Genomic DNA, 26,517 nt, shown 5'->3' on the forward strand with positions numbered 1-26,517 from the left:
CGGTAGTGGCGGCTTGTACAGCCAAAAGCGCTTTAAAGCAAAAGTAAGACTTTGGTGCAAACACAGACGATTAGAGGCATGAAGCATTCACACCAGAGGACATGCAACGGATCCTAATTATGAGGTTGTCAAGAAAGTTCTTGCGGTATTTAACCTTTAAATTCAGATGGACATATCTCGGCTCAAACAAAACTTTATTAATCGAAATAAACACCATCAGAATCAACGCAGTTTTACCAATGCGAAACGTGTTTATTTATGCCAGTAGCGTAAAAATCCTGCTTTCTGGTGGTGATAAAGTCGTTGAAGACGTGTTTGGCATCGTTTTGGTTTTTGAAGTATTTCTCGCGCAGAAAGTTATCGAGATGCGTCAACAAGTGTTAGTCGGTAGCCGGGAGATCTGGTGAGTATGACGGATGAAGTAGAGTTTCTTATCCCAATAAGTCCAACTTATACAGGGTCAGTTGTACAACGTGCGGCTGAGCGTTGTCGTGGAGAATAATTGGTCCTTTTCTATTGACCAGTGCTGGATGTTGTTGTCGGAGTTTCTTGTGTATTTCATCCATTTGCTGACAGTACTTCTCAGCCGTAATGGTTTCTCCTGCATCCTAAAAACTGTGATGGATGAGACCGGCCGCAGACCACCAAACAGTCCCCATGACCTTCTTTTGGTGCACATTTGGCTTCGAGAATTACCGAGGAGCTTCTTCGGGGTCCAATCACCGATGTGAGCGTCGCCGGTTGTCGTAAAGAATCGACTTTTCATCACAAGTCACAATTCTGTTGAGAAGCGTGTCGTTCTCGTTGCGTAACAGAAGGGAAGACGACACTTCAAAACGGCGTTTCTTTTTAGTTGTGGTTCAATTCGTGCGGCACCCATTTCTCAAGTATTTTTGCTTTTCCTATCTCTTTCAAGTGGTTGGAAATTGTCGTGTACATTACATTTAATTCAGAAGCAAGCTCTCGAAAGATTGTGCGTGGATTGGATTCGACTAAGGCTCTTAGTTGATCGTTGTCAACATCAGATGGCCGATCACTACGCTTATCGTCTTCATGTCTCTTGTCACCGCTACGGAATTTCTTGAACCACCATTGTGCTGTGCGTCCATTAGTGGTTCCTGGTCCAAACGCATCGTCGATACTGTGAGCTTTTTCAGCAGCTTTTCGGCCTAGCTTGAACTGGAATAAGACAATTGTACAAATTTGCTTTTTGTCCTTGATGTATTCAACGGTCGGAGAAAAATGGCCTAATTATTTACTAAGAAAGAGAGCAACAGGATTAGATATAGTGAAAATGGCCTTTAAAATGATATATAAAGTCAAAGTAATTTTGACGACTATTAATTTGGAAATACACCAATTCTGCAAGAACTTTCTTGACAATCTAATAACTTCTCACGAACGTCGAAGGTTTTTCACCTGACCATCAGCATCTAGAAATGCAGAGCTATCTTTATCTCCACAAAAATATAGAATTCTTTATTTTTGTGCAAATGAATATAGCTTTCTATGTAAATTGATGTAATGATTGCATTGTTCAAATAAATAGAGTCGCTTGAAACGCTCGTACTGCATTACGACTTGATATCTGTTACTTAATCTGATTTTATTCACCGTAGGTCGAGCTGTGAGGATAAGTACCGGACTGAATCTTAATTTTTTCTGATATATATATATACATATATAAATATATATATATATATATATATAATATATATATATATATATATATATAATATTATTAGAGACAAAACCACTATTTTGCAAAACAAACAAGGAAAGACTTAATCAATACATAAAATTTTAATAAAAAGTCGCTTGAAACGCTCGTACTGCATTACGACTTGATATCTGTTACTTAATCTGATTTTATTCACCGTAGGTCGGTATTGATTAAGTCTTTCCTTGTTTGTTTTGCAAAATAGTGGTTTTGTCTCTAATAATATTATATAATATTTTACTATAAAATTGGATTTAATCCTAAATCTGATTTTTTCCCTGTAAATTTGGATTTATTCCCTAATATTTATTATATATATATATATTATATATATATATATGGATATTTATACATATACATATGTGTGTATATAAATATATATACGCACACCCCATATATGTATATATATATATATGTGTGTGTGTGTGTGTGTGTGTTTATTTGCATATTGTTCATGTTATTGTTCTAATTGAAATTTCATGCCTTTTTCACAGATATATAAAACGCCTGCTACTGTTTCCGATTTACCACTTCAAACAATATGAAACAAACACATTTAAAAAGGCTATGGGTTGTTTTCAGAATACCTTTGCAGATCCTTTTACTCTTGCCATTGCCAAAGAATCCAAAAGGTAAGTCATCTGTGAAATAATCTGACTTTGCTTTTGCAGTATCATTAAATCTATTTTGAATTGCAATTTTATTATGTTGATTTGAAAATATTATTTTACACTATTTATTATCTATGTAGCACATACTATTGATCGCATAAATATTATTAGGGTAAATCTTATTTCTCGAAATTTGACAACAACCAAATAACATTTAGTGCTGCATAATTCCACAACCAATGGAATTACCTTCTCTTTTTTGTTGAGTTCATAATTCAAAAGTGTACTGAAATGCTTTTGAATTCGGGGAAAAGAAAATCCAGGAGGATCAGTTAATGATGATTCTATTCAGCAAATTCCCCTCCGGGACTCACACACTTATTACAGCGGTCTTTCAGTTTTTCTAAGCAGTTAAAATGAACTCGGAATTTTGGGCTTCCAGCCGGGACTTTCACGATTTCCTTCAAAACCAACGACTTTTCAGCATCCACCCGTATATAATTAGTTATATTGTTTGGGATCAAATTACAATTACAAATCTAACTGAAATTCACATATAAAATTTTGTTTCAAAACTTTGCAGTGTTTAGATTGCCACATCGTTTTCCAGCTGAACAAGAGCTGTCTGCACAATTTTCTAAGCATCAGGCAACGGATTATATATTAATTCAGAAGAATGATATGTATTATTTACTCATGAGTGTTTAACAAGTTTCGAACCGTCGTAGATCTGATTTTATGTCCCTTAGAGTTATCCCCAGTTCATAACTGAATTATAATCTTTTCCATTGTCTCAAATCTAAAAGTGGACTAATGGGTAATTGAGAATCAGTGTATTGAGTAAATTAAGTTCACAGTTTGGGCTACCTGATGTCATCCACGGTTGAGGTATACTCCCGGTGAATATACTTCAGGAATTCCGTACTCATATTCTGGGCTAAAATGTAGTAGTAACATTTTACCGGACGAAACAGTCATGTTCAAGTGGCAACAAACATTACCACACACAGGCGCACCCACCCACCCACCCCATATATATATATATAATATATATATATATATATATATATTTTACATACATACATACATACATATATATATATATATATATATATATATAGATATATATATATATATATATATATATATATACATATATATATATATAATATATATATATATATAATATATATATATATATATATATATTTGTAAAAAATGAAGTTTGAAAATGCTGCTATATTAGACAAATTTTAATTTTTATACATACATTATTTATTGAACATGTTTCGGTTCTTGAAATGACGAACCTTATCAAAAAAAAAAAAAGTATACATAAAAAAGATAGTTCATGCTATCAAATATAAAAAATTCATATATGATATTCAATAGAGTCAAACATAAAAAATTCATATATAGTAAAGCGAGTCCATGCTATATGTTTAAAGAGTATGATGTAGTAGTTCATAGTGTTGATATGCATTCAATAGAGTCAAATATATATATACATAAGAAAGGAAAAAATAATAGTAAGACATAAGGCTAAACTAAAAGCAAATTTTAATATAAATGGGTGTAAGAAAAATTAAAAAGGAGATCAAAACGGCTTTCATTGCAAGGCAAAGTTTCAAGATTTGTAAGGGGGAAAACATTTTAAGGTAAAGAAAGGGGAATTTATAAAATCAAAATTTACCATGTCCTTTCAAAAAAATACTAAATATATACAAACATTCATGCTTAAAACCGTTATTTGAAAGGACCAATGAAACAAATCCATTTTTAAAGATATATCATTTAACTAGTTTTGATCATATCGTTATTTCTGTTCCATGTTAACAAAATTGTCCGACGAACGAGAACGTGAAACTCTGAGTAACAGCTTTTGTTATATTTCTGCTGCTTTAAAATAAAGCATATTACTCTACCTCTGGTATTTGAGTACTCTTTTTTCCACCTTGTTTCGCATTTATATACATATACATATATATATATATATATATATATATATATATATATATATATATATATATATGTATATATATATATATATATACTTAATTACCGTCATATTTGATTTATTAATCAGCTATTTTTGTTCCTTAACAGGCGAAAACGATCAGTCAGGAGCAAACGCAACATGTGAGTTATGCTTTGTTATGTAATATAGAAGTTAAATGCGCTCTGTATACTTTCACAATTATACAAACACATACTCATTCACATACGCTCACGCTCTCGCACACGCACATAGGTGTTAAAGTTAATTCTACAGTAGTTTTTAAAGAATATAATCTTTACCAATTTCGAAATACCATGCTATTTAGTAATCTGTTAAGAAACAAAGACATTAGAATGTAAAAGGTAAATAAATGAATGCATATTTTACAGTAAATAATAACTCACTTCATATTTATTACCAAAGATAGAGTTTCCAACTTAATAATTTAAGGTAAATAAGTGAACGAAAGAATCTAAATAGTGTACTTTATGAAGGTTCAATGAATTGATATATATATATATATATATATATATATATATATATATATATATATATATAACTTAAAGAACGTTATATATCTCAATCGGTACCTGAGCAAAATCCTGTAGGAAGTACCGGATAAATCAGCTACACCTGGATATGTTTCAGCCAAGAACAACCTTGTGCTTGAGTGGTCCATTGTGCCGCGAAATAATTAATTAAAATACTTTTCCAGGTGCTACTGAGTTAGTCATATTTGTCTGTGTCTATACATAAATTTCTCTATATTTCGATTATTATATATTTTATATTTTTTCCTTTACAGAGCTTCTCTTGGCAAAGCCGCACTGAATCTGTAAGTTACTGGATTTTAGCTTTCATTAATGTGAATACTGTTCCGTATAACAATATCATTTCTGTGGGTATACGCAAAATAAGTATCCTTTAAACTTTGGGCCAGAAAGTAGATAAAACAATAAAGAATAGCATTTCTTTACATCCCCATACATGCATGCATAGATAGATACATACATTTATATGCATAAATACATATATATATACACATAAATTATATATGTATGTATATAAATATATATGCCTATGATGGTCGTCCACTTGTGACCGATGAAGACTGTTGCTGCCCTTCAGGAACATTGTGCGCTCTGTGACTAATTTATATTTTGCATTCGTTGCTCCATTATGAAAGATGAGCCTTGCTCTTGACAAGCATACCTGACTACAAACATTTCAAACTAAGCTTTCTCCATGCGCTTGGAGCAGTACGCTTAAATTTGTCCTGCAGAATACGTGCTTTCTCAAAGGCGTCGCCCTCTTTTTCACCTGCTTCCTTCATCTGTCACGATCAGAGGCATTGTTTTCCCAGTCAGTCACCTGCACATCACAGGCCTTTAATGAGCACTTGACACAGTCCTTGAATCGCAGCCTTGGTTTCTGCCGGGTCTCTTTCCATTCCATTAACAAGACCTCCGTATACATCTCTTTAGGGATCCTGCTACCTTTCATTCTAACAAGGTGTTCAGTCCAACATAACTATTGCTTGTGCACTATTGCCACAATACGCAATATATCAGCTGCCCTCAGGACCTGTGTGTCTAGAGTTTTTAAGGTCCAGCCAATATTCAGAATGTCTCAGTCATCTCTGACAAAATCATTCAAGGACCCTTAAATGACGTTTGTAAAGGATTTCATGCCTCACATGAGTAACGGAGCGATGATAGTACACGTGTACGGTACACAGCAATTTTAGTTTGCTTTGTGTTGCTGGGACCAGACACGACACTCAAGAGACCGGAAGGAATCAGTTGCTCTCTGCAGCCTGAAAGATATTTAATCATCCTGGGAGCATGAACGGCTGCGTGTGCTGCCCATGTAGCCAAACTTGTCTGCGATTTTCAGAATTGTTCCTTCATTCAATATAGCTGGTTCCACATATGGATTTTCTGATGCATGTTGGAGCATTACGACAGGCGTCTTGTCCAGGCTAATGCTGCGTTCATATTCCTTGCAAGATGCAGGAAACGATTCATAGGTATTTCTATGTCATCCACTGTAAGTCACAGATATCTGCATAAAGGAGGCCACGAAAAATAGACTGGGATACATTTGAATTGGCAGCAAATCGGCACAGATTAAAGGGACGGCGAAAAGAGCGATACCTGATATATATTCCCTAAAAATAGCAGAAACATAAGTAAAAGCAGCAGCAAAGTTAAAAAAAGGAGGGTTGGTGCAATGATGTCATTCTACTTGACACCATTCTCTACAGGAATGGGTCGCGCCATGCCACTACCAACATTGACCCAAGCCTCTGTCCCTTCATGAAATGATTTAATTATAGATAGAAAGTGATCTTGACATCCAAGGTTTCCAAGTAGTTTCCATAACAAGGCCCTATTCCCCGTATCAAAAGCCTTGGTTAAATCAACGAATACCTGGAAAAGATCTATGTTCTGCTCATAGCACTTCTCCTGCTTCTGTCTGGCTGTGAAAATCATATCAGTTATCCCTCTACAAATCGGAACCCATACTATTTCTAGATGGGTAAGCCTCAGGAAGTAAAGAAAGACGCATGTGTTGGGTTTGCTATTCGGAATGACTTGGTGAAACGTCTTCAATCTCTGCCTGTTGTCATTAGTGAAAGATTGATGTCATTGTGCATCTGCATTGCCGAGAACAAATATGCAACTATTTTCAGCCGCTATTCTCCAACCATGGACTCAAATGAAGTAGTCAAAGAGCAGTTCAACTTTGTGCTACGTAGCCAGTTGGGAGGTGTCTGCATCCATGATAACTTCTCCTCCTTGGGGATTTCAGTTCACGTGTAGGCCGACATACATCCATATGGGGTGACGTAATAGGGGAGCATGAGGTTGGCAAGGCAAACCCAAACGGCCATCTGCTACTATTGCTTTGCAGTGAGCATGGATTTTTAATTACCAACACTATTTTCCAACTCCCTAACCACTACAATTCTACTTGGAAATATCCCCTATCAAACCATTATTACCTCATTGATTACATAATTTTGAATTCGTTCATGAGGGAAGAAATACAAGTTATACGTTCTTTCTATATTGAAAGTGCTGTTCTGGTTTTAGACTACTACCATCAAAGGTGAGTTTTACTATTCGCAGCCGTATTCGTAACAATCGCACTCAGCTAATTCGGAAAACGGACAAAGTTGAGGAACAAAAACAATTTAATCTTATTTCAAACAATCTGTGACAAGTAACTTACTAGCATCTCACACAACAGCGATTTTGAATCAGCTTTCAAAAATATTGTATTTGAGACATCTTGTGAAACACTGTTAAGAGAAAGCACGAAGATTGTTTTCACTGATATGATCCAAACATCTATCCTCTTTTGGACAATATGCACGTGTGCCACTGCCAGTGGATATCAAATAGAAATGATGCCACAAAACATAATGAGTTTAAAAGGCCAGGAATACATGCCAATCACAACTGAGGCATATGAAACAGATATGGTGGCAAAGAAAGGCACAAGAATTCCTAGATGCTGCGGACAGATGTGACTCCAGGTCATTCTAACAGAATTTAAAATGTGTTTTCGGACCTGTGTCGGGTAGCGCAACTCACATAGTTTCAATTGAGGGTAATCTTCTGACAGATGAAAAGGATGTCACAAAGCGCTGGGTTGAGCATTTTTCAAATGTTCTGAATAGGGACTAAGATGTTCATTAAGAACTGATCGTCAACCAACTACAAAGACCTGTCCTTGAAGAACCGTCAGTTGCTCCATGAAATTCTGAAATAGTAAAAAGTCTATAAAACAACTTACGAATGGAAAGGCGTCTAGGAACTAAGACATACCACTCGAGATATATAAAGGGAGTAACTGTCTCCCGCTGAAAATTTTGTGTGAGCACGTTTCCTTAATCTTGGAATCAGAATTAGTCTCACAGAAGTAGCCTCGTGAACACAACCGAGACAATTGTGTCAATTTTGTAGATCTACTGAAGCTTTCGAGATCATATTTTGAGATGCTCGCTCGGTTGTCCTTGGCTACGTGTTCCAGAAACGATGATCAGTATCATAATTTCTTTCCATCAAGGGACGACGACTTCTGTCAGCTCTAGCGGGGGTATCCAAGTTATTCATAGTCTCAAACGGGACAAACCAAGGCTGTATATATATATATATATACATATATATAAAACCTTAACTTTATATATATATATATATATATATATACATATATATATAAAACTTTAACTTTATATATTCATACGCAGAATTATTTGGTCGCTATTTCGCGCATGGCAAATTAGATAAATTTCATATTCTTTTTAAAATATATATTCAAATATTACTGAAAGTTACATTCAAAGTTAAGCATGAGTGATTAAAAAAAATACTTATCATACCCTAAGAAGATATTTACTTTTTCATTTATATCATATAATTCATATAGTTAATTTATTCCTTCATTTCAGACAAAGCGGCTCATTTTCTGGTTTCTTACTAAATACCGTGTAAGTATATTTAAAAACAATTTCATGTAGTTTCCCTGCAACCTGTTTTGTCAGTGAAGAGGTCGTGGTTTCAATAGGACGAAAATATTTTGATACAAATTAAATTTAAATGTCGAAGTGAAATTAACGCGTTTTGTGTGTTCTTAAATGGCTTACAAACATCTTCCACGCTGCAATAGTTTTTTATCTCAGCACACGATCTCAGACCAAGACTGTTGTTATGTTACTACATCTCGGTTCTTTCAGATACCGTTTACAAAACTGAATATTCAGATTAATCATGTCTTACACAATCCAGCATATACGAATCGAATGTCAATTTTGCGTTGTATTTGAACGTTTTCCCTATTTGATGAATTGTTAATTGCATTTGAAAAATATTTATATACATACATTTACAGACATGCATATATAAACTGAGTTTTGTTTGTGAGTCTACAATGTTCTGAGCATCACTTAGTTGAGCATTGAAAACGGAAAGCACACGAAATATAAATGAAAAAAGAAGACGAAAAAGAAGTAAATAAATGTTGCGGTGGGGGGAAGGCTGTTATTTACTGTTATGGCCTACTGCAGCTTTCGACATAAATAAATAAACAAAAGATAAATAAAAATAAATGAATAAATAAATAAATAAATAAATGAATAGTCAAATATGATATTGCATTCTAGATAGCAAATAGAATTCGAGTGGCGGTAGTAATGGATAAACAAATAATTGTGTGCACGTAGCTAAAAGAATTCCACCTTCTAGGTACATGACGAAGCAAAATCACAAAACCAGTTCAATGGGTTTAATGAAATAAAATAAATCTTACAGGGTGTAATGTTGTTGTTAAGTGGGTAGGGCTATGAAAGACTATTTTAAGTAGAAGAATAACAATAAGTTAGTAGAGAATTAAGTCCACATTACAACAAGTGCCACCAAATACATCCAAGATGTAAAAGGAACTGGGGGATAATATAAAACAAAGTGAATAAAAGTTAAAATCAAAAATAAAATTAGAATTTGAAATAGTTCTTAGGGGTTATAACATCGTGGTTGGATACATAAATCCTCTGTTTTCTCAAATAATCTCATGAATGAAATATCTGCCATTATTACAAGGAGTTAGTTGGTAATATTAAACAAGAATGGCTTAAATGGTGTAAGTTATAGGTGGTTGATATAGGTTCGGTAGAACCTAAATTCATAATTTGGGTAAAAAAGAATGGTATTTAAATGAATACGTGCTTCGAGGTGACTGTCAAATGCTGGCATTTTCCTAATTCTAAAAATTCTTGTGGTAAAGACCTTGTTGTCCAAAGTATTGCTATTGATGTTGGTGTTCATGGTGGTATTCATACTAGTGTCAGGGTAAGTTTTCTCAAGCTTATTATGATAACCACTAACTCTGCTTGCCTTGATATATATATATATATATATATATATATATATATATGTATGTATATATATACATACGCGTGTGTGTGCTTGTGTGTGTATGTGTGAGCATATATATATATATATATATATATATATATATATATATATATATGTGTGTTTATATATCAATATTTTTCAGATCTGAAGGCCTCTTAGGCATCCTGGGAATAGGAGAGTAAGTACTGAAACCTGAATTATCCTAAATATTCGATTGATGTAATATTCAATCACGTGTACAAACACGTGATCAAGATTGGTGTTCCAGCGAGATAGAAATTAAGGAACTCTATGTTATCAGGCACGGTGTTACTGGCAAAATGCGACAGTTGATTGGTAACTTGCTCTTCCGTTAAAATCATGCTAAAACTCCTATGAGAACATGTAGCATATCATTAAACATCTAAGCGAGAACTTCATCCATATTAATCTTATACACCAGATTCCAAACCCCTCTGCCCCCTAGTACCGAGACGTCGATTGCACAAACCACATACACAAGCAAAGCATATACTAGTTAAATAATTCTTTCCATAGCATACTATATAAATATTTCACTCACAATATCAACCTTAAATATTCTTCAGAATCTATATCTTATAAGTAATCCTTGCCAGCTTGCGCACATATCACAATGTCCGAATATGACTTGTCATCGCTCGTCATTTGCTAGGGATTCTAAAGATACAGTGAACTGTATCTTTCATAGAATCCACCCATCTCATATATTTCTCCTTTCATTAACGATACCCTTCTCTGCAGGACATAGGTGATGGAAAGTCAGAACTACAAGCGTCCATATCATGTATGTTTTAACAATAGCATCCAGCTGTAAATGTTCAAGATGAACATCAGTCTCTTTAATATCACAAGTGCACAGGCTTTAAATGCTAACAAACGACATCAAATTTAGCTCAACACTAAACCATGAATGTTATGTTAATAATGGATCTATTTCAAGTGTATATAGTATATAACCTTAGCTGGTAGAGTTCACAATCAACATGGATTTAATGTCTCCTTTAGGAAATATATGCCTTGCGTAAAATATCAATATGCAGTATAAATTTTGTTATATTTTCTCAATAAGAATAACGGGTGTATATTAAATTCAGTTGCAAATATTAGTGAAGAAACAAACCTAGGTAGAAGAAACAGAAAAAGGTGAACACAGAATGTTGTGTGAAATAGCAAGTATTAATATATCGAAGAAACGTCGTTTGAAAAATGGATTATTCTACAAATTAACAACATGGGTTCCTCTTTTTAAGGGTTTTTACGCTCACAATCAAAATGAATAATTTGCATAAACAGAAATGTGTTCTGCAACAGTTTTGAACATTGCAAGTTATGTAATTCATGCATTAGCTTCCTATATTGAATTACGTTCATATTTAAAAACAAGTTCAATAATATTGAGTTGCAGTTATACACACAACTTTCTCATGAATCATTTCTTAGTTTGACTGTGCTCATTAGCCAAGATCAATGCGTAAAAAGGAAGCAAAATACGTATACCTGACGGTCATGTGGCGTATCGCTTGATCATGCATGTCATATTAGCCTACGCTAGTCAAACAGGTTTATCTATATACACACACGCATACTGACACATACACACACACGCAAACACGTACACATATACATAAACGCACACACACCACACACACACACACACACACACACATATATATATATATATATATATATATATATATATATATATATTAGTAAATACGTACACAATAATCACTGCAATACAATAATCCATTACCAACTGATGAGACTTTTGGTTTTCTGGTGACATACATACAAAACAGAAAGCGCTGTCACTTCCTGAATTATAGTTTCATTGTCCTAGAACCATCCTTAATACAACAATGACACCCAGCACAGCACCACATGAATATGATGACAATGTACCAGCATCAAGTTCGAATAGATATATATATGAATAGAATTGAGTAAATTTGAAATTTCTGTAACAAAAAGCAAAACAGCTCTATGATTTTATATTTTCCTAATTGTTTACGTTATTCAAATTGACTTCATTTTCATTAATAAATTCAACTGTCACATTTTCCTTTACACATTCAACAGCAATGCAGGCAGTAGCAGCAACGCAACTCAGTAAGTATATAATATCTATTTTTATAGCACACAAGTGACTAACCATAGAGGAGACAAACAATGGTAGACAAACGGATTAAGTCGATTGCATTAACCGCAGTGCGTAACTAGAACTTATTTAACCGACCGCGAAATGATGAAAGGCAAAGTCGACCTCGGTGGAATTTGAACTCAGAACATTAAAGGCAGACAAAATACCTATTTCTATTTCTTTACTACCCACAAGGAGCTAAACAGAGAGAGGACAAACAAGGACAGACAAACAGATTCAGTCGATTATATCGACCCCAGTGCTTAACTGGTACTTATTTAATCGACCCCGAAAGGATGAAAGGAAAAGAGGACCTCGGCGGAATTTGAACTCAGAAGGTAACGGCGGACGAAATACCGCCAAGCATTTCGCCTGGCGTGCTAATGTGCCTGCCAACTCGCAAACTTATTAAGTATATAATATTAATCTCTGTTAAGTGGGTGTGTCCTACCCCTGCTCTATGACGACATTTAATACCCAGGCTAGCCTGGTGGTCATTGATATTTTTAGTTGTCAATGATACCAATTGTTTCTCTTACGAAGGATATACGTCATAGAATATTGATTTCAAACGGTCATCATGTTAACTTGATTTAAAATAAGACTAAATTATATATTTTAAAGTTGGGCGCAATTTTTTAGCAAAATCTACTCAGGGTAGACGAGACAAACACGGACGGCAATACACATTTGTGTCACGAAGCTAGTCTTTATATTTTGAAAAAAGTGTTTCTCCAAATTAAAGCATTACTAATCCTTCCTATAATATAGAACTTCATTGTTACAAACAAAATGTATGATTGACATAGACTAAAAGTTATCTTGCTACGGATTATGACATAGCAAAATATGTAAATTAATACACTTAATATTCATTGTTTTAACATGGAAATAGAACTTAAATAATTTTATTTTCCCGCTACGCAAAGAACGTTCTAATGTATATACTCGCAGTTCACAGTTTTTTTCTCTGCCTGTCAACAAATGTTAGTGAATAACTATGACATATATTACGGTTCTCTTCCCATTCTGCGGCATTAAATGACCACTCCAATTCCAGTTTTGAAACGAATACCACATACGTACGTATGTATGTATGTATGTATGTATGTATGTATGTATGTATGTATGTATGCATGTATATATGTATGCATGCATGTATGTATGTATGTATGTATGTATGTATGTATGTGTGCATGTATGTATGTATGCATGTATATATGTATGCATGTATGTATGCATGTATGTATGTATGTATGTTTGTATGTATGCTTGTATGTATGTATGTTTGTATGTATGTATGTATGTATGTATGTATGTATGTATGTAAGTATGTATGTATGCATGTATGTATGCATGTATATATGTATGCATGTATGTATGTATGTATGTATGTATGTGTGTATGTATGTATGTATGCATGCATGTATATATGTATGCATGTATGTATGCATGTATGTATGTATGTATGTTTGTATGTATGCTTGTATGTATGTATGTTTGTATGTATGTATGTATGTATGTATGTATGTAAGTATGTATGTATGCATGTATGTATGCATGTATATATGTATGCATGTATGTATGTATGTATGTATGTATGTATGTATGCATGTATGTATGTATGCATGTATATATGTATGCATGTATGTATGCATGTATGTATGTATGTATGTATGTATGTATGTATGTATGCATGTATGTATGTATGCATGTATATATGTATGCATGTATGTATGCATGTATGTATGTATGTATGTATACGTATATATATTCATATACACACATGACTTTATATATATAAGTAAGCATAAATACATAATCAAAACGCACAAATACGACCCTATATGTAATCTGTGAGAAACTGGTGACTGTTTTTATTCGATGAAAAAATATTCAACCGTTATAATATTATGTACTGTTGATATGAAAAATGATATCTAAACTTAAAATGAGAAAATTATGAAAATATATTTTAAATCATATGGTTAAACAAAAAGAGAAATATCTGCCTGTACCTTTATTACACATGCACAATCCTTGCCGTAGAATCACTCCCATATATACATCGATTCCTTAAACTTAAAGACGTTTTTTTTTTTTTTGCTTTTTTTATAATCTTTCATTTCCTTTCATCAATATGCTATATTTGTATTTTTGGTACTGTTATAACTTCAGCAGTCTGAATTCAACTTATACACTGCATTTCCTTGCATCCTGCATAAAGCTTGAGTACTCGACAAATACCTTTTTCTGTTACTTATAATTGTAGTCATGTATGTTCTTAATTAACATATGTGATTCTATTTGTAGTCATTTACATTCCACATGGTTCAGACATTTTTCCCCAAACAGAATTTCATAAAATTTACAGGATTTGCAATGTTTTTATCAGAGAAAATAACAGATGTATTTCTTTTCATTTCTAGATCGCAAGATGTCAATGAGTGGAGGGAGTAAGTTTTTCTTTTGATATTTCATATTAATTAATTTGCTAACTCCATACTTCAACTGTTATCTTGTGGCTCGCAGTTAATAATTTCTAGTCCGCATACACATGTATTTATCTTTGTTCGAAAACACATATACACACACATATATTCTTTTATTCCTTTATTCTCCGATTTGTCTGTCATTCGTCTGCAGTCATGCTGGAACACCGCCTTCCGCCTTCAAGGGTTTATAGTCGAAGAAATCGAACCTAGGATTTACTCTTCAAAATCCTAGTACTTATTTCATCGACGTCTTATGCCGAACCGCTACATTACGGTGATGCAATCACTCCAACATTGGTTGTCAAGCGATAGTGGTTGTGATGGTGGTAGGTAAACACAGACACAATGACACACACAATCAAAGTTATACATATAAATACATATAAACGTGTGTGTGTGTGCGTGTGTGTGTATTCAAGATTAAATAAAAAGACAACAAACGAAAAATTTGACTTACCGATATCTATCTCTCTATCTATAGGTCTATCTATTTATCTGTCTCTCTATCTATCTATTCCTAAGCTATTTTTATCGAGACACCATCAGTAGGAAGGTTGCTAAAGCGTACCATCCTACCCTAACACAGTGTTATGAGTGAAAATGAAATGTAAATCTAGTAACTCTTGAAGCATGTTACGTCACCTGATGAGGCTCTTTATTCAATGCGCGTTGAATCCGATCTAATTACATTGTTCTATGCCCCTTAGAGTGAAGTGCAGAATGAAGTTGAAACAACTTTTGGGCTAATAAAGATTCCATCTTACGTATCTGTCTTTTAATACACACACACACACACACACACACACACACACACACATATATATACGCACATACAAACACATACACATATTGATTATACTTAAGGTTAATTATGCCGCAACACACATCCATTTTTTTCTCATTTGAAGCGTTTATTTTCATATGAAAGAGAACTCCCTTTCGTAATGTAGTGAGACATAAAAGAAGGCGTGTGCGGTATCCACATCCTTCTATGTTCAATTCAACTGCGTGGTGAATTAATTAAGGAATTTGTGAGTAGAAATAGCAGACAGATTATTGAAAGAAATCCGTTGTGTATATATGTATATATGTATATATATATAGGCAACGAAAAATTATAAAAAGGCAGAATGCTAAATTTAAGGAAAATTTTAATGAAAATGGGTGTATGGAAAATTTTGAAAAATTAATAAAATTTATATATATTAATTTAAACCGGTTTTCCTCACAATGTGACATTTCAAGAATTGTAAGTTTAAAAGGAAAAAAAAATTATGTTTGAGGAGGGGGAAAAAAGAAAATTACATTGTTTTTTGCAAAAAAATAATAATAAACATATACAAAAATTAAAAAATAGGTCCACCGATACATTGTAAAGTCTTTATGTATCTCGAGTTTAATGATAGTTCGTGAAAACATTACCTCGGAGGATTGAGATCCATGTGATTAAATCCATGTGCTGTTTAATTTCATTATATATATATATATATATATATATATATATATATATCAATAATAAGAAAGGGTAAAATTAATTAAATAACTAGTAATTGATAATTCCAGCAAGTAGTATTCGGCAGTTTAAAAGGACCATTTTTCGGTACATTTAAACAATATTTTATAATTATGAGTATAATTATAATAAGGGTTCAGCAAAAATTTGCTTAACCACATACCGAACTTTCGAAATAGCAGCTGTTTCTTCTACTGTATTTTGTCCGGGAGTTTCTTCTTATAGTAGAAGAAATAGCTAAGGTTCCTTGGCTGCTATTTCTAAAGTTCTGTATGTGGTTAAGCAAATTTTTGCTGAACCTTTATTATAATTATACTCATAATTATGAAATATTATATATATACATATATATATATATATATATTTATATACATATATATATATATATATATTATATATATATATATATGTATGTACGTATGTATGCATGTATGTATGTATGTCATCTTATACCATATATCATGTATATAATAATGTATTATCTATGTCATTTCCCCACTAGTTTATATTTAAATACAGTAAAACACAAAAAAAATTTAATTGTTGAGCTAGCTGGTTTTACTGAAATTTCCTTTACTACGCATTTACTATTCTATATGAATATCATGCAAATAAATAGAACTGTCTTTGTGCGCACGTCTCTGAATTTATATGTATGTATATCTGCATGTCTGCCTGTCTGTCTGTCTGTACAATGCTCATTGTATTTTGTACCAATAGAGATTAATAGCATTATTATTTCCAAAATTTCCATTTTAGTATGGAGGTCACAAATGATGATATTACTGTTCTTCTCCTTGAAGATCTGCGTTTGTAAGTATACATCTATATCTTAAGGTTGTTTATGCGCCTATTTAGGCTCATGGGCCCCGGTTTCTCGGTTTCTTTGGTGTATGTGTTCCCCCCAACTGGACGGTACGCCAGTCCATCGCAGCGTTGCTCGAGAGAAACAGAAAGAGAGAGGGTGAGAGAAAGTGGGAGGAGAAAGAGTACAACAGGGGTCGCTACCACCCCCTGCCGGGGGTATCTATTACAGTTCAACGGTATTATGAATATGCTACAAATAGTAATGATAGTTCAGCATTTGGAACTTGCATGAAACTTTTATACTTAAAAGTGTTCCGCATTTTCTCTTCTTCCTATATACAGAAAAAGACAAAAACCCTTTCAAATTTATCTTGTCTTTTGAAAATCAAATTTAGTCTTAAATCATTGTCTCTAAATATTACATCTAATGAATTCTACTGATGCAAAATTTTCATCGAATTAACATGTAGTACATTTATCTACCTTCTGGTTCCCTTCATATATTAATTACCAGTATTCATAACCATGTATTTCCGTACATTTTCTTCCCAGTGTCTACTAAATTCTGATGCTTCAAAAGCAAAGCTGTCGCTATGCAACTGTCAATCTCATAAACTGTCGCTTAGTAACAAAGTAAACACTTCTATATGATTTAATGTTCTGTACTCATGTGTGATATTCAACAGATTTAATTTATCGTATGTAATTAAGTGATTTATATTATAATTACAATTGTGTGAACACACATGCTACATTGGTCCCTGCAAGATTACTGTAAGCATCTGGATGAAATTTTAAGCAATGGGTAATTTCTCAGGTTCAAAAGTGCTGAAGCATTTACCAGGTATAAAGGTGTTTGTTTTACGCATTTTATTCCCCACCCAAAACCTAAACAGTTATCTCCCTTACACACAACGATAATAATAATAATAACAACCAATTACCTCCCTTTACTTGTCAACTTGTAAAATCATTCACTCGTGAATTTCATTACATGGACCCAATTTCTTCTTAAGAAAAAATATATTTTCATATAAATTAAACATTATATCATGAATAGCGATTGCGAAACCGGTCGATACATAAAAAATTATACTATAACCATGTAAGTGTGCGTATTTTCCGTTTTTAATTTCTTATATACATTACAATCAGCCACGTGGGGACAACCGAAATTCCTCTTTTCTTTTACTACTATATATATATATATATATATATATTTATCAGAGGTGGAAGAGGTATATTGTGTATTATATTCTCGATTGTATACAGGTGATACAACATCATCGGCGACATTCAAACGTTATCGAAGCGTTATATTAACGGGACTAGCGTTAATGTTGGAGATTTGCAACTTAGTATCTATACTATGGAAGCCATACTATTTTGTTTGGGTGAGAAACTCACCATTGAGGTTAGGTCGGTGTCATGATTATTGTGAACAATACAACCCTTCGTGCTTTCGACGAATGAACTCCTCTCAAATACTTCAAAACCTTTCGATTAATCGTCTGGACTTTGGGGACAAATTCTTGATGCATAATACTACATTTCCAAAGGTAACACTGATGGCAAATCTTCCAGGTGACTGATGCTTTTTTGGCGTCGTTCTTTCACATTTGACGCACCCGTACCAGTTAGAACATTCCGTACGACCCAATGCCTCGTCGCCGTAAGCATGCCGGCCGAAGTATGATCAATGTCTCTGTAGCAGACCTCCAAAGTTCAAAACAAAATTTCATGTTGTTTCTTTCTTACTATCCGTGATAAATCACAGAAAACCCACATGCAATAGACTAAGTGAATATGTTTGCGTATATGGTATTTCTGTCAACATTGTGGCATGCTGATAGAAAGAAAAAGTCCAGGGTTCCACGGCGTAAGGGACAAACAAAAGTATGTGTACACACATACAAACATGCACACTCACGCAAACGCAAACGCACATATGCATACACACTCACACACAGATGCACACATACACACACAAACCCACATATATATATATATAGAAGATAAATAAATAAAACATAGAATATATGGAAAAAATAAAACCGCAGAAAATATTTTTAAACCGTTACATTACAATAAATGTTGTTGCCACATCTTATGCTTTATCTTTGTACTTATAAAATGTTGTTTATCCATAGTTTTCAAACCTAATCCACGCATTTTTTTTCTCGTGAGTAAATAAAATATTTTGTTTCCTTCGTTTCTTGTTTCTTATGCAAGTTTGAGATCTTTCAAGTTTGTGATTCACGACTTTGAAAAATATGTGCTGAATTGTTTGGACAAAGATAGGAAAATGACCATTGCCGAGCACAAGTGAGTTTAACTATCTGTTTTATATTTGAGTTATCAAAATGCAAAATAATTGTTCCTTATTAGTGTTATAGAAACACACAGATATGTAGATGGAATTCACTTCCCCGAGCATCAATCTAATACACCTACGCAATGTTCATACAACTGTCTTCATATTTTTTCCGATAAATTTAAGCAATATATATATATATATATATATATATATATATATATATATATATATATATATTTATAATTTTTGTGTTTCAGGTTCTGTAACATCAAATCCAAGAGCTTAGACAAGCGTGATCATGAAAGCAATCCGGGTCCTGAAAGTGGTTAGTTGCATTTGTGTGAAAGCTTTTTTTTCTTCTGCGTGCATCAATCGGTTGATGTTTTTATGATAATGTCGTAAAAGATAATATATTTGTGAGGCACGGAACTTTTGATTACATTTTCATTATTGTATTTTTTTTCACATGCAGACAAAATAATCCACCTCATAAAACGGAGACAAACTATAATATATAGTTCAATTTTATTTTATAATCGCACATTTAATTGATATTTAGTACACCGGTAGAATCATATTATCACTAAAAGATTCATAATTCATTTCACTGCAAACATAGCGGAAGTGTATTTTCTGATTACTAATTTAAAATCCTTAAGTATCAAACTTATAGAAAACAACAACTGATATATTCTTGGTAAAATCTTCTAAATTTCGTCAAGACTGGCGTTTTTCATTCTTATATTTACTTTTCCATTCTGTCATCTATCTCTATGTCATATTCCAAAGGTGCAAGTTTTTCGCGATTTTAAATTTTGGCTGAAACTCAAATAATATACTTCTCGACATTTTGTTTACATATTAAATACAAAACTGTGCAAGCAACAATAAATGTAAACATCAATAAATTTAATGAAATGAATTATGTTATAATATGTTTACATTATGTTGTCCAATATTCTCTTACTCAAGAGTTAAGAAATGAAATCTTTCCTCATAATATACGTACAACAAATTGAGGTACACATTTTTAAAGCTCTCGTTACTATATGTTATATTACTCAGTTTATAGACACAAATCCAACCTGTGTACTTGGTCATAGCATTAACCTCGGGAGTTCTCATATAACTATAAATATTATTATTTCAGTAAAGATAGTTTCATTTTCAAATACTTTCCCCTTCAACAATTTTGCATGAATTATTATGTGATAAACGAGTAAGCGATGCTCATTTTATTTTGAATTACGTATTTCTATAATTATTTACATTCAATTTTACTATTCCATTGTATTTTTCAAGTGCGATAGCGAAAATATCCCGCACGTTCTCATTTACAGCACTTGTTATCTACACTCTGTTTCTTGTATGCACATTTTATTAAAATAATGAAATTATGAAATTCTAAACTTGATTTATGTAATGTTTTTAAAATAAAATTCCTCTTTTCTCTCTATATTAAATCGCTATATATCAAATCAAATATAAACATTTGATTTGATATATAAATTAGGTAACTTTAAGCTAACATCACCCTTACAGCGAATTGTTTACCTTATTTACATTTGACGGATATTTGTCCTGATCTTGTTTGTTGTTAACACAACGTTTCGGCTTATATACCCTCCAGCCTTCATCAGGTCTGAGTCTCTACATATACACAGGGAAGTTAAATAATGTAAATATGGTAAATAATGTACATAATTAAAACGTAAGTTTTAATTCTTACACTTCAATAAAATATAATTTTTACATGTTGCTTCCGTCTTTTTTGTTAACACATCAAGAAATAAAAGGCCTTTCCCACTGAAAGTATAATTACAGGTTTTCAAGTTGTGTCATTTGTTACTATATTTACGACAGCGTATACAATTATGTCAGTGTCAATCCTGTGACATGATGCTTTGTAAACTGCTTTAAAGTTAAGAGCCAAATATGTCTTTCGGGAAAGAAACGAGAATAACAACATCAAACATTTGAAGTCAGGGTATTCATATAATATTTTGCCAAAATATTTACAATAAGAAAGAAATATTTTATGTAATATTACTAATTTAAAAATGAATAAATAAAAACTAAGATTTTAAATATCCACTTCGCCTTCTCTAATATAACGAAATACTGTCTCATTTACATCGACTCCAGTAAGCGACTGGTACTTATTTTATTTACCCAACATGATGTGTTTAAAGGTGAACTGGAGGGGCTTTGAAATGAACACGTAATGACGAACGAAATAACGCTATGAATTTCGCCCGCAGTATTAAGTGTCTGACAGCTAGCTTTCTCTCTCACTCTCTCTCTCTTTCTCTCTGTATATATATGTATATGAATGTGTGTACGTATATGTGTGTGTGTATATATATATATATATATATATATGTGTGTGTGTGTGTGTGTGTATGCATGTATGTCAGTATATACATACGCACAAACACACACATTCACACACACATACATACACACACACACATATATATACATATATATATATATATATATATATATATATATATATATATATATATATATATATATACGTACAGAGTCTTTGGGCTGTTATAAACCTTAGGATGATAACTGATGCGATTTATTAAAGTTTTATGTGTGCATTTTCCATTTGCTACGTTTGCTTATAACAGTAGTCATCCACAGAAAGAGTAAAAACGCAGACACTACAGTGTAGCCCAAAACATTCGGTGGCTAATATGCCGGAAGTATGGATAGTAGGGATAGGTTGCTTGGTACCAACATACACCGGAAAATGTAATGTACGAAAAGGGGAATGCAAAAATTCTCTGGCTTGTTGATTGATTTCCAGATAAACACGGTTTTAGAGCACTGAAGGCCAGATGTAGTAAGGTTTAGCAATGACATCTGTATGGAATTTGGCCTTGATAAGTGTGCTAAAGCAACTTTTGTAAGTTGCAAGCTCAGGCAAAAAGCTTGCATTAAATTAGATACCGATGCTACCATCAGGGAACTTAACCCTTAGGAAAGTGATAAATACCTGCCGGTAAGCAAAGGATGTGTAACATGCTTCTATAAAAGGAAAATTATGAAAGGGTATTACAGGAGAGTAAGACGCATACTAAAAACTGAACTTAACTCCGAAAATCGCATCAAAGCCATTAACACTGGCACTTACAGCAGTCCAGTCAATTTTTAGCAGCATTAACTGGAATCTTACAGAGTTCCAACGCCTGGACAGGAAGACAAGTAAGATATCTAAGAACGTGCACCACTCAAAAGCAGACTATGATCGAGTGTACCAACCTAGAAAAAAAAGAGGAATGATGCAGGTAGAACTCTGCTATAGGACCTCCAAAATAACAGTGAAGAAGTACTTATCTAGTAGAAAAAACAACTGACACCAGCTAATTAAGTGATTTACGCGAGGAAGATCAGAAGGTTTTAGACAAGTTGCAGGAAGTATTAAGTAAAGAAGTAAGAAAAATATTGCCAGCATTAAAAAGCATCAACAGAAGGAAGGTGCTAGAAATGGCTAATTAGATTCTGTTATCAATAGGATAGATAGTAAAAAATGTAGAGTTATATATACCACAAAACTGCAACAAGCACTGCAGAATGTATGGGTAGAGGTTTGCAAGCGTGACTTATATTGTTAGTGCTTGTGAAAGTCATGCACAAGAGTAATCACTAGAAGATTAGCTATTTCACAAGGACGGACCAGAAATGAACAAATGCGGAAAAGGAGACTACAAAAGTGAATATTTTAAGACAAGATCTGAGAAGAATCGAAGCCTGGAAACTGAACAAGTTAGTAAATACAAGATGCAAATCTTCCCTTGAGAAAAAATACTTAATCAGAGTAAAAGAGTTTGGAGCAGTAATGGAAGAGTTGGAACAGCGTATGATAGCAGTTGCAGGCAATTTCTGCAGATGTGAGAAAAGAATAGATCAGTATCAACAGAATATAATATATGGCATAGGTCAGATAAGATTTTATAACCAAATAAACAGTGGATAACTAAGTACTAAAGATGAGAAACCTAATGCATAGAATGTTCTGGAGTAGTATTTGGGATAAGTCAGTCAGTCATAATGGCAATGCATTATGGTTCAAGAAAATGAAGGAAGTAATTGTGAGGGAGAAGCAGCCAGATCTAAGACTAACTAGTTCACTAAGAGTAAAGTGATGTACAAAAATACCGAATTGGAAGGGCTCAGGGCTGGATTTAGTTCAGGGGCATTGGCTAAAGAAATTTAATAGTTTACATGGGAGGCTGAAGGACCAACTTCAAGATTGTCTTATTGGACGAATAATACGAAATTGGATGACTGAAAGGGGAACAATACTTATTATGAAAGATAAGAGCAAGGGTAAAACAACTAGCAACTATGGGCCAACAACATGCTTACATTTAGTGTGGAAACTCTTAACAAGAATGCTTTCAGAAAGCATTTTCGGAGACCTTGACAAGGAGTATTTAGTTTAAGAAGAACAGAAACGTTTCAAGAAGCAGGCTATAGGAACGTATGATCTATTATACATAAACACAGAAGTTCTAAATGAAGTAAAATCTAGAAAGAAATACCTAGCAATAGCATGGATAGATTATAGGAAAGTCTATGACATGATTCCACACTCATGGATAAGTGAATGTTTGCTTGTATTCAGGAAAGCAAAAAAAGAACAAAAGAACTAATTAGCTTTAGCATGAAGAAATGAAAATTAGATATATACTCAGGTGGCACATACTTAGGGACAGTTAATATCAGACGAGGCATTTTTCCCTTTAATATTTGTCTTGTGTTTGAGCCCCATCAGTTTAGTGTTAAGGAAGGCAAAAGCAGGGTATCAGTTCGTAAAGAGTAAGGAATAAGTTAACTATTTGCTCTACATGGATGATCTGGAGCTTTTTACTATGAATGAAAACGAGATAGATTCCTTAATACAGACTGTAAGAAACTTCAATAAAGATATAGGCATGGAATTTGACAAAGATACGTATACAATATTAGTCATGAGAAGGTGACTGGTAGTCAACAGCGAAAGCATTCAATTACCAGATGGCCAGATATTAGGATTGAAAGTATGGGAGAGTTATAAGTGTCTATGAGTAGTAGAAGCTGACAGGATACTAAATATAGAAATGAAAGCGAAAAATGTGAAGGGGTACATCAGAAGTATGAAGAAGGTAATTAGGTCAAAGCTAAATGAGAATCTAGTGAAAGCTGTAAATACATGGGGAGTATCATTACTTACATACTCAGGAGTTTTTATAGATTGGACAAAGGCTAAATTAGCAAAGCTAGTCAGAATAACAAGGAAGGAATACAACATGAACGGAGGACGCTACCCGATATCAGGAGTAGCAAGATTATACCTACCTTGAAAGAAAGACGAAAGAGGGTTGATATCAGTAGGAGACTGCGTTGAGTTAGCTAGAGTACATGTAGACTTCTATGTAGGTAAGAGTGAAAAAGGTTTATTGAAAGCTGCTAGAGTCACCGTAAGACATAGGGAAACCAAAACCTAAAACGAAGTTAAAAACTAGAAGACTGGCAGGAGGAGGCGTTACATGGTAGATTCTCAAATATAGTTGCAGCAAAAACTAGGAATGAGACATGGTTACGGTTGCAGAAAGGGAAACTGAAAAGAGAGGCAGAAAGTTTGCTAGCAGCTCCATAAGAACAATTAATTAGATAAAAAAATAAGTAGATCCCCACTGTGGGTTATGCAAATCAAAATTGAAAGTTGTTACTAATATATTAACTGGATCTAGCATGTTGACAGATAAAGACTGCAAGACATGGCATGCTAGAGAGAATTCACTGGGAATTGTGAAGAAATGTAAGATTTGGAAATATTAATAAATGGTATGAATATGAACCTAGTATAATACTAGAAAGTAAGAAATACAAACTATTGGTGGGGGTGCATTGACTTGCAGACTGACAGAGTATTAGAAACTAGAAGGCCTGATTTGGTAGTAGTAGGCAAAGAGAATGCAATATGCTAGATAATTGACTTTGCAGTGGCAAATGATGAAAAAGTTAAAATGTGAACTATTGAAAAAATAGGAAAGTATCAGGACCTAGTCATTGAATTACAAAGACTGGAAAGTGCAGGTAAAATATATGCCAGTAGTTATAAGGGCATTGTGAAGTATAGACAGAGGGAATAGGCAGAAAGTCCAGTTTAGTACAGCTTCCGAAAACAGTGTCATTAGAGACAGCTATGATACTTAGGAAGATTCTTGGTATCTTAGGTTTCAAGTTGTAGCTCAATATTAGATTTTTGTTTCTATTCCAATAGTCTAAACTGTTGTGTGTGCAATTAGCCCAGAAGGAATGTAAGAGGCACCACGACTATATTTCAAGGCTTTTCCATTCGACACTTTGCAACAAGTATGGAGTTGACAGAGTAAAAAATTGGTACGACCACAAACCCGAAGGCATCGTTGAACATGATATTACAAATATCCTATGGGATTTTAAGATTCAGTGCAACCATGAGATAATGAAGAGGAAGCCATACATAGTTTTAATTGATCATAGATATAGAATGTCCAGCAGATAACAAGGTATGCGATATCGAGAGATATGACAGGTTAGCTTGGGAGGTTAAGCAGTTGTGGTCGATGAATAAAGGTGGTAGTAGTAGCAATAATTGTCGAAGCCCTGGGAAGAGTGAGTAAAAATATTGAGAAGTACATGGAACAAAGAGGGGTTGCAATAACGGTGAATCACTTACAGAAAACAGCACTGCTTGGAACCGCTCGAATAGACCGGAAAGTGCTCGAAAAATAAGAGGTGTTACCTTAGTTCACTAGTAGCGAACAGCTGACACTGTAATACAAATCCAGCGTTAGAATTTATGCAAAGGTAATGATAATAATAATAATAATAATAATAATAATAATAATAATAATAATAATAATATACACGTATAGATATGTGTGTGTGTGTATACATGTAGGCACACACAAGCGCACACGCACATATA

General features: G+C 33.5%; 2 protein-coding genes across 3 annotated transcripts in view; one reads left to right on the top strand and one right to left on the bottom strand.

The window, feature by feature from the left end:
• LOC115220523 overlaps positions 1–17,729 on the bottom strand; it is an 86,790-nt gene extending 69,061 nt beyond the window's left edge. Inside the window, exon 1 of the mRNA XM_029790664.2 lies at positions 17,711–17,729. The gene's annotated coding sequence lies outside the window, so the exon portion shown is untranslated. The remainder of the gene's footprint in view (positions 1–17,710) is intronic.
• LOC115220522 overlaps positions 1–21,296 on the top strand; it is a 39,666-nt gene extending 18,370 nt beyond the window's left edge. The window contains exons 5-15 of one of the 2 annotated variants that reach the window (XM_029790660.2): positions 2,215–2,352; positions 4,438–4,470; positions 5,136–5,165; positions 8,790–8,828; positions 10,394–10,429; positions 12,352–12,381; positions 14,842–14,868; positions 17,180–17,233; positions 19,460–19,552; positions 19,802–19,870; positions 20,847–21,296. In XM_029790660.2, coding sequence (XP_029646520.1) covers positions 2,215–2,352; positions 4,438–4,470; positions 5,136–5,165; positions 8,790–8,828; positions 10,394–10,429; positions 12,352–12,381; positions 14,842–14,868; positions 17,180–17,233; positions 19,460–19,552; positions 19,802–19,870; positions 20,847–20,928 — 631 coding nt within the window. In that variant the 3' untranslated portion in view covers positions 20,929–21,296. The remainder of the gene's footprint in view (positions 1–2,214; positions 2,353–4,437; positions 4,471–5,135; positions 5,166–8,789; positions 8,829–10,393; positions 10,430–12,351; positions 12,382–14,841; positions 14,869–17,179; positions 17,234–19,459; positions 19,553–19,801; positions 19,871–20,846) is intronic. The other variant, XM_029790661.2, reaches the window with a different exon arrangement.
• The last annotated feature ends 5,221 nt before the right edge of the window (positions 21,297–26,517 follow it).

Source organism: Octopus sinensis, linkage group LG16 (assembly GCF_006345805.1).
Source record: "Octopus sinensis linkage group LG16, ASM634580v1, whole genome shotgun sequence".
Classification (NCBI taxonomy): Eukaryota; Metazoa; Mollusca; class Cephalopoda; order Octopoda; family Octopodidae; genus Octopus; species Octopus sinensis.